This window comes from Rhinolophus sinicus, chromosome 2, assembly GCF_057876585.1.
Source record: "Rhinolophus sinicus isolate RSI-liver-muscle chromosome 2, RSI-T2T, whole genome shotgun sequence".
Taxonomy (NCBI): domain Eukaryota; kingdom Metazoa; phylum Chordata; class Mammalia; order Chiroptera; family Rhinolophidae; genus Rhinolophus; species Rhinolophus sinicus.
The window spans coordinates 70,762,323-70,772,753 of NC_142502.1; the positions used below are offsets into that span (position 1 = coordinate 70,762,323).

At 34.2% G+C, this 10,431-nt stretch overlaps 1 protein-coding gene across 1 annotated transcript; it reads left to right on the forward strand.

The window, feature by feature from the left end:
• Window positions 1-5,674: 5,674 nt before the first annotated feature.
• LOC109446368 (non-histone chromosomal protein HMG-14) lies at window positions 5,675-5,980 on the forward strand. The gene is given in 1 exon segment (XM_019729699.3): window positions 5,675-5,980. A coding segment is annotated over 1 exon segment (306 nt).
• The last annotated feature ends 4,451 nt before the right edge of the window (window positions 5,981-10,431 follow it).

Here is a 10,431-nt window from a genome sequence, read left to right on the forward strand (position 1 = left end):
AAACAAAGATATACTCTGTTTATGCTTTTAGTTTTCTCATCATAAAAACAATAATTGGTAATTGTAGGAATTTTAGAAAAATTAAGAAAAAAGTGACATAAAATGTATCTAAAAATCTTACCACTCCATAATTACTACATCAAAGAGTGAGGTTTCTCCCGTGTGTCAGTAGCCACTCACACACTTCAATAAGATGATACAGGCCAAACATAAGAATTAGAATGTGAAATGTACTATAGTTTTCTCAGATCTGAGAAAAAGAAAATGTTCTCATATGGCCATTTTTAAGTAATATTTTTAGGTATTAATTAAAGAAAATTTGGAAAAAATGCTACATATAAATAGTTTTACATAATGTTTTATATTATAAAAACTGTCTTTTATCACTTGAGAATCTCATTAAGGGAGTATCTTTTCTCTTTTGCTTGCTTACTGTATTCCATATAAAACATGAAAAAAAAAAGTAAGGTATTTTTGAAGTCTTAAAATATAAAGTAAATTATATATTTTTCAAGCTTTTAGTTCTCTCTCTCTCTCTCTCTCTCTCTCTCTCCTTTTCTCTGCCATGATTCAATTTCTAACTGGAGTGGGAGATGCTTCCTAAACTTGCTTTTATGAATTGTCAAATTTGCTCTATTTTATTTCCACTGAATTGACTTGTTATAAAACTTGACTTCCATACTTTTTCTTCCTACATCACTCTTCTTTATCCATTCAGCATCCTTATCATTTTACTGGGCTCTTGTGGCTTCAGGATCACCAGTTTATACTTCCCCATTTGTCAGATCTACTCAGGGATTATATGTCTTTCTTCATCCCCACAGAGCACTTTGCTAAAAGAAATAGCTACAGGCTCTATTTTTCATTGTTCCTACTTGACACCAATTCAGGCTTCATTTACAGCAGCCATTCTTCTTTTTGGGGTGGGGGCTTATAAATCCTGGTTTGTGCTTGTTTTTCCCAGCATCCCTTCCAGTTTAATATTTATCCTGTAGTTTTCATTCTTCAACAAAGGAGAAATTTTATTTTTAAAAAGCAAGAATTTATTTTAAATTTATTCTCTTGGTAGCTATTAATACAATAACTAAATCACTAATGAGTCTCTTTTCCATCATCTTTTCTTTTCTTTTTTTTTTTTTTTGGATTTTTTTGTATTTATTTAGAACTATATTTTAGAAAGCTTGTATTTTTTTTATTTATTTAATGCTAGACTTCAAATAAGAAAAAAGTAAATAAATCAAAGCCCTAGATGACATTATATTTTTCCCAAAAGGGTCATTTTCTCTTTTCAAATGGTATTAAAGTACCAAATATATATTTGATCATCTTAAAGGTGGATTTCAGCTTTTTATCAAGATAATATATATTCTTTGATTTTATTACTAGCAACTCATTTCCACTGTGTGGTCTTTGTGAAGCTTCAACAAAAAGTCAAGGGTTTTTACCAAGTTACCCTGACCCCCCAGGTTAGCAGGATTTGTACTCCGAAGTCTGCCTCTCAAGTATTTTGTAGCTGCTAAACTTTTTCCCTGGCTTTTTACTCTCCCAGTCACTGTTTCTATCTGGAGTTATTAAACTTTTATTTTGTGCGCTTTTAACTTAGAAGTAAGTCAATGCCTTGAGAAGAGAGTTGCATATGGCTTTTAAGCTCCCTTCACTGAACTCGCTCCTATCAATATTTTACCCCTAAAGTCTTAAATCCTTTGGCAGTTTCAACTCCAACCTTTCTCTACTAATCTCAGTAAAACAGTCCTTTTTCACTTGAACTTTACTCTTGTTGTGAATTGAAAAATGACCTCCCCTTTTTTTTAAAGGCAGTGGTAAATTTGGGACTTACACAGTGTACTTCTAGCTCAAACATCATAGACCCTCAAAACTTGCCTTGGTTGCTTTCTAGTGATTTCTTCTTAAAAAAAAAAAAAAATGTTTCATGATTTTCATAGTTTCTTCTAGTGAGAACACTATTTATTCTAAGGAAAGCTATTCCATCATGATCAGGAAAAAAATTAACTTAAATTTAATTTAATGTTAAATTTTTAGAATTATTATAACTTGATGGGGGATTGACTCTTTGGATATTACAAAATGTACCTCATTAGCTACACTTTTGAATCTTGCTTAAAGTGAATTTTGTCTGATTCTTTTTACTTTCAAAATTTTAATATACACTTTATATATTGGTACATGTTTTACTTTCAAATTTTTGCTGTATATATAATATTTAATGAGTGTCTCTTTTAAGCAATGAAATTCCTAAAGATCCAGTCTGACAATCTCTGTCTATGTGTATTAAACCCATTTACATATAATGCAATTTTTAATGTACATTGTTGTAGATTCTATTTTTCTTGTTTTTCTCCTTTCTTTTTGTGGACAGCAAAACAATACCTCCTGTCCTCCAAGATATGCACTTAATTCCTGGAACCTATTGTCGCATCCAGCGCAACACGGGCAGTGAGGGAACGAAAAGGGGAGGCTTTAGGTTAAGTTTTTCAAAAAAGAGAGAAGCAGAGACTTGATGCAGTTAAATCTCAGAAGGCCAGGGGGCCTCGCAGTCATGGAAGACTGGAGCCCAGAATCAAGCCGACTGGTGGCTTTTGTTGATATTCACACAAGGCATTAGCATTATTTATTCCACAGTCTGTGAATCTCACACATCTTAATAGAAAACCGATTTGAGTTAATCACCCTTTCCAGCAGACAGCTGGACCATAAGTCTCAACTTCCCCAAGGGACAAAACCTACATGCGTACATAAATAGATGGAGAGCACCTCATTGAATCATTTCCCTTGCAGGCTTTGGGAAAGAATGCAGCCACAGAGGCTGAGGCTTTCGTTAGCCTGAGGAAGGTGGTGGCTGTGCCCACCTCTGTGAAACCCATGGGTTCTCCTGTTGGTCCCCACGACTGCGTCTGGCTTGAGTTGTTCCTTCAGTGAGGAATCTTACTCTTCATTGACTGTCCAGTCATCTTTCTGGGACCAAGCAGAGAGGCATAGGGTGCAAACACAAAGGTTTAGCAAAGTCCCTGAAAGGATCGTCTTACAGACTCTCCTTTCTATGCGGGCAGGTAGAAGGAAACAAAAGGTTAAGCTGTTGCGTGACTACAACCTATGAATATGTTACCTTGAATCACAAAAACGAATATGCAAGTAGGATTAAGTTAAGGGTCTTGAAATGGAGAGATTATCCACTTGGCCCCACTATAATCTCAGGGATCTTTATGAATGAAAGGAGGCAGGAGAATCAGAGAAGATGTGATGATGCTTTGTGATACAATGAGAAAAAGACTAGATGAACGATTGCTAGCTTTGAAGATAGAAAAGGATATAAGACAAGAAATGAAGGCAGCCTCTAGAAGATGGAAAATGCAAGAAATGGATTTTCTCCTAGGTCTTCAGAAGAAACACAGTCTTGCCTATACCTTGATTTTAGCTTAGTAAGGTGCATTTGGGACTTCTGAGCTTCAGAACTGTGAGATAATAAATTTATATTATTTTAAGTTTCTAATTTTGTAATAATCTGTTAGAATAGCAATAGGACACTAATGCACTTGTGTTTCAGGTAAACCAAATATTTTATGATTTCATGTTCCCCTTAGGTTAATTTGTTAACTATAAATTATTTTACTATTCTCTTAATGCATAGTCTAAAGATTATAATGTATGCATCCATAAGGATGTATTATTGAGTTCTAACATAAATGACTATCATTATTACTTTCGAAGTATGGTTATGCTTCTCTCATTCACACCACTGTTGTAACATATTTTAATCTTCTATATGTTATAAACCCCATGAAACATTATTTTAAAAAATTATACAATATTTGCATTTATCTATGTTAATCATCATTGCTTACTCTCTCTACATAACCTGCAATCATTTTTCTTCTGCTTAAAAACATTCTTTATTTGAATGCAGGTCTGCTGTCAACAAGGTACTTTATTTTTAGTTTGTCTGCACATATCTTTAATTGTACTTCATCTTTGAAGGATATTTTCACTGGTATGGAATTAGATAGTAGTAATTTGCTTTCAGTATTTTGAAAAAGTTGTCCTATTGTCTTCTGGCTTTTATCATTTTAGATGAGAATTCAGTTGTCTCTCTTATAGGCACTTCTTTGAAAGAAATGTGTCTATTTTTCTTGCTACTTTTAAGATTTTCTTTTGTGTTTATTTTTCAGTAGACTTGTTGATATGTCTAAGTGTAGTTTTCTTTATGTTTATTCTGTTGGGAGTTTGCAGAACATCAGGAATTTGTAGCTTGATACTTTTGGTCAAACATGAAAAATTCTTCATGGTCATCCATTAGACTGCTTCTTACTCTAGTTTTCTACCTTGGATTCCAATTACATGCATGTTAAACCTTTTAATTGTGCCCAATAGATCTGTTATACTCTTTTCTATGTTTTGCATCCTTTTTCTTAATTTTTACTATGTTCTCCACATTTTCCACTGACCTATCTTTCCATTCATTAATTATTTTGTCCGCTTTTTAATCTGATATTAAACATAAATATTGAGTTCTTAATTTTGATTAGTGTATTTTTTGGTTCTGCAGCTTATATTTGATACCCTCGTATTACTCCCAAATTCAAATTTTCTACTGAAATTTTAGACCTTGATTTCCATTTCTTGAGATTTATTTAAATTCCATGTTTGATAACACCAATATCTGTATCTCCTTAAATATCTTTTTGTATTTGTATTTTCTTTAATGTTTATACATTTGGTCTTGTATCTGGCATGCTAGATATTTTTTCATTGAATGCTGGACATATTGTTTGAAAATTTATAAGAATATTTGAGAATATATTGATGATGATGTTGTTTTGCTTCAGAGAATTTTCTTTCTGGCAGGGTTCTTTCTTTCGTTTGTTTAGGGTTTGGACATCTCACATCAATCCAGTTTGAAATTGAGCTAGTTTAAAGCAGGACTTCAGACTTTGTGATAAAAGATCTGTTTCTAGTTGCCCCTATACGTTTCAAATGAAAAGAGTTTTATAAGGTCTCCTCCTTTATGACTAGCCCAACTCTGAAGTTTGTTCCATATCCCTATAAAATGGTTTACTTTGTAAGTCCGCTGAACTCTGATTTCTGCTTGGCTTCACATTGCCACCTAAATCCTCTTTACTAGGTTTATTTGCTGGCTTTCAACATTTAGACTGAAATTATTTAAAATTTGGCAAATGTCTCAAGAGAAATAATAGCTCTAAATGTCGGGATCATTTCTAGAATTCACATTGCTTTGAAGCTTTGATCCCTCAAGACCTTGATGCTCTGATGTCTCTCAAATATAATTTCATTTCTAATAATTTTATGTATATTTCCTTGTTTTTGACTAGATTGCCTAATAAGGACTAGAACACCACAATCCAAAAATGAACTTCTAGTAATTGTTGAATCTTTTTCAATGTTTTAATATAGGATTTTGGAAGTAATACCGTATAATGTTTTAATTTCCAAGTAAGTTGATAAATAGTATTCAACAAGGCTGCCATAATAATAGCTCTTAATAAATGATAGCCAGAAGTTGTATTACATAGTACTCTAATCTAGTTTTAAAATTCAGGGGCGCGGGAGGAGCGGCAGCTGCCAGGCAGCCCAGCTTCCCGTAGGCGCTCAGCGCCCTGAGGCCCGCAGGCTCCCGGCCCGCGCCCGCCCCGCTGCCACGATGCCCAAGGGGAAGGTCAGCTACACCGAGGGGGCAGCAAAGGAGGAGCCCAAGAGGAAGTCAGCGAGGTTTTCAGCTAAACCTCCTCCTGCAAAAGTGGAAACGAAGCCCAACAAGGCGTCAGGAAAGGATAAATCTGCAGACAAAAAAGTGCAAACAAAAGGGAAAAGGGGAGCAAAGGGAAAGCAGGCCGAAGTGGCTAACCAAGAAACTAAAGAAGATTTACCTGCAGAAAACGGAGAAACTAAAAATGAGGAGAGTCCAGCCTCCGATGAAGCAGGAGAGAAAGAAGCCTAGTCTGATTAGTATCATACCACGTCTTATCAGTGGTTGCTGTCTCCCTTCTTGCACAATCCAGAGGAATATTTTTATCAACTATTTTGTAAATGCAAGTTTTTTAGTAGCTCTAGACACATTTTTAAGGAGGGAATTTCCACCTCATCCATTTTTTAAGTGTAAATGCTTTTTTTTAAGAGGTGAAATCATTTGCTGGTTGTTTATTTTTTGGTACAACCAGAAAATAGTGGGATAGTGAATATGGGAAGCTTTGAATGTCTTGGGTGTCAGCTTAACCTTCCATAGATGGGGGTAGTTTTTATATCGTATAATACAGAGCATATTAAATGGCCATTTAGAGTCCGTTGTACATTTAATAGGTCTTGAACATTTTGAATTCTGTTCCCGTTTGTGGTAGACTTGTTTCCTAAACAAAAACAATCCTTGATCTTGACTCGCCCTGTCAGGATTTTGTGCACTCTGTACCACCTTTGGTCGTGGTAGTCCAGTTTTCCTAGTCATTTTGTTAATGTGCTGTGAAAGATTGAAAATTTGAGTATGTAGTATATATGATATTAAATTGTGAATTAGTGGGATTTTGATGTAAAAGCATATCAACATTTGAAGATATTGGTACTTGATATTCTATTAAGGAAAATTAGCCTCCAAATTGTAAGCTGGAAAGTCACGAATAACTTTAGAAAAGAATCACAACTACATGATGACTTTTTAGGTTTTTGGTACGTATGTTAAAAATTGTGTACAAATTGAAATGTCTGTGTACTTATCTTCAAAACAACCAATAAAATCTTGGTTATGAAAGAAAAAAAATTCAGATCAAATCATTATTATTCTTAAATAAATTCACTTATTTCTGATCCCAAGTATTTTTGTGCATGCATGGAATAGGAAATAATTAATGTGTTGACTTTATTAGCAAAAGAATGTTTCAAATAGTTTCTCTTTCTGCTACATGCCACAAACATATTTTTTTTTAAATGATGGTGACTTTGAAGAACTGCTTTGTAAATGTTTCAAAATTTAATACTAGTGTCAAAACAGAATATTTTGAATTTTTAAATATTTTTCTCTGTGCATTGTTCAAATATCACTTGAAAAATCTGTAATCAACAATTAAAATGTCCAACAACTTCAGCTTTTCAATTTTTTGGCAAATTGCAATCACTGAAAGAAAGCTTGCAGATAGGAAGACATGTAAATGTAGCCCTAAAAAGCAAATAAAAATTGAATAAACAGTGGGAGCTTAAAATATGATACTATGTAATTTTGAAATATTATAATTGTGTATTGAATATTTTGACTTGTGAAAATAATATTTTAATGGTGCTCCAAAATTCCGATGGATAAATTTATATTTTATTCTAGAATGGTATAAAGTTCAGAGACAAAACAGTTGAGCTAATTATAAATAAAGCAAAATTACTTGATGGGTTTTTTCTTATAATATGTTGTTAATGAAAGATAATTTTAAGTAAGTCAAGATATAAAAATTTGAAAATATTGTGGCAATAGATTTACACATTTCACTACGAAAAAAGAAGTTGAAATGGAGGATGTCTTCCACCTTAACCATATACTCATTGTGACTCCTTGCTGTTCAAGTTGCTCCAGACTGAAATGTCTCGTATTTCAGAGTGATTTTCCTCCTCCTACTAAAGCAATATTCCTAGAAAAATATTTTACAGCTTTGTTTTGTTTTGTTCTGGAATGCTACTCTTGGATATCTGTGACCTGTGTATCTGTCAGTCCTCTGTACTTTAATAACATTCTTCCTTCATTATCTTGGACTTCTCAGGCCAATAAAACTCGTAGGAATTTGCTCTAATTTCCCAGAGGTGCCATGCAAAGTACATATATAAGGTCCCCATTGTTACCCTGCCACAATCAGAAGAAAAATAGCACTAACAACAATTAGGAAATCATGCTTTTTTTCAGCGCTTACTGTGCACCAGGCATTATGCAAAGCCTTTTACAAATGGAAACTCATTTAAAACTCACAAAATCCTGGAAAGCAAGCACTGTAGACCTTACTGCACAAAGGAAGTAATTTGCTCAAAGCAATTTGGAACCATGGAAGAACTTACACTTCAAATCTGAATTGGTTTGACTCCAAAGCACCTTCTTCTAACTTTATTGCCATAGGAAAATCACAATAGCCTTAAATATCATACCCACTATCCCATCCATATATCAAAGAAATGCAAAACCTCCTTAATGATTGTTTCACACATAAAACAGTGATACTACACATGGCTTATGTCTGAGTTGATCAACTGTCTTAGAGAAGGGCCATAATATGACTTTGGCTGAGCAGGTGTTCATCTTACATTTCAATTCTTAAGTTGCATAATTCTGATCTTAGCTTTCAAAAGTCTTATTTTAGGATCTAAGCTTTTATTCCTGTGTCTTCACATGGGTTAGTGTTTCACTCACGTCTTCATTTTCCTAGATCATGAACTGGTCTTTTTATATTTGTAGGCACTTTGTAGTATGCATGGTGGCCCCCAAATCTCTAAATATCTTATACTTTAGAGATATGTTTGGGACCTTCACTCCCATTTTCATCCCTTATTGTTTAATCCTTTATTTAATCCCTTTCTGTAAAGTATGTTTGGGCAAAGGATTTGCTCTTAATGTAAACTTCCAAAGCATGCGCTTGTTTCCATAAGAAAGGTTCTTCTTGATTATAACTTCCTTAAATATGATTATATTAATTATTGAAAGAAATAAACTGAATTTAGAAGCCACTCATTTGGGAACAAAACCATTTATTACTTTAATTCATTTGACTATCGCTGTATTGTAATTCAGCTTGAGCACTTTAAAAATATAGTCATTGCCCTATATAGATCGTAGCATCATGTGATCTACTGCATAAAAACAAATTTAAGGAATCAACAAATAAATCGACCCATGACATATTATCCAGAAAAGGTAAAATATGCTCATAATTTACCTGCTGGACTAATAGGTATCTTGATCTCATCCAAAAGAGAACTCTTGATTTCCACACACACCTATCAAATCTCCCATTCCCCTAGTGTTTACCATCTCAATAAGTGGTACCATTATCCATCTAAGTGCTCAAGCCAAAAACCTTTGATTTTACCTTTTTCTCCCCTTCACAACAATAAATTCCCCTCCTATTCATCTCTGCTACTCTCATCTTAGTCCAGGAAAAATCACGTCTTGCCAGGTCTACTTCAATTGCCTTAAACTGTTCTCTCTAGTTTCATTAATGTGCCCCTTTCCAAAAGCTTCTCCAAACATAAATCAACTCTTGCAACTCTTATAATATACACCCTCTAATAATTTTACATCACACTTAAAATCCAAATTCTAACCATGACCTATAAGCAACTACTTTATGTGTCTCCTGATTTTCTCCTTGACCTCCTCTTGTATCAATCTTTCCATGTGCATCATGCTTCAGACACATTGACTTTCTCTTTCTCTTAGGGTTTTTACTCTTGCATATATTTGGTTGGCTGGGTCCTTCTCTTCATTCAGGTATCAGCTCAAAACAATTCCCTAGAGAGACTTTCTCTGATAAACAAATTAAAATGAATATTTTCAAAGATCATCTGTCATATCAGTGCACGGGTATTTGATATTTTATTATTAAATTTTTGCTTATTTATTTATTGGGTTTCTTCCTCCATGAGTGCTGGTACCAAATCTCTTTTGCTGAGTACTATACCAATAAAATATGGGCAGATAAATGAATGAAATAATGAATCATTGATTATATAAATATTAAGACAAACATGAAAATTGTGAAATTCAAGATGAGAGAATATTAATCATAGGAAGTATTTATTATGATCATGGATCTAGAGGATTGAAAGGATTTCATAGAGGTGGTAGTAAAAAGGAAAATCTTGTACATTTTAAGGCATGGCACAAAAGAAAAGACCAGAGCTGAAAGTAAAAGCAATGAGGAGAATTGAACACCTAATTATTTCAGGGGATTTTTTCGGGAGGAAGGGAAGGAGGGTGCTCCCAGCTCTTATACTCCCAAGTTTTAAGGCCTAGACTCTTAACACCTGTATTCTTTCACACTGCCTACTTCTACTGAGTTGAGAACTTGGTACAAGAGTCTATCTGGAATTTAATTCAGCTTTGCCATAAGCCAACGTCTCAGCATCTTACCCCCAGCTCCCCAGAGTGAAACCTATAGACATACTATGCCTTTAAAAGCTCTGGCATTTGTTGTCAGGAAGCCTCACCCTGGTCTTGGCTCTGGCCCTGCTTAACTGATAGGGGTATGTGGAGCAATTGACTAGGAGCATGTGAGACAAAAGAGGGACAGGAACTCTGGTATGACCTGGTAAAGAGATTTAGAGGTGAATGTCAAAATTTGATTCTTGTATCATATAATGTCTTAAAGGAGCAATGCCTTGAGGAGAACGTGGTTTTGAGCATTCAGGATTGGCCTGTGATTTAGGTATGCCCTCAGC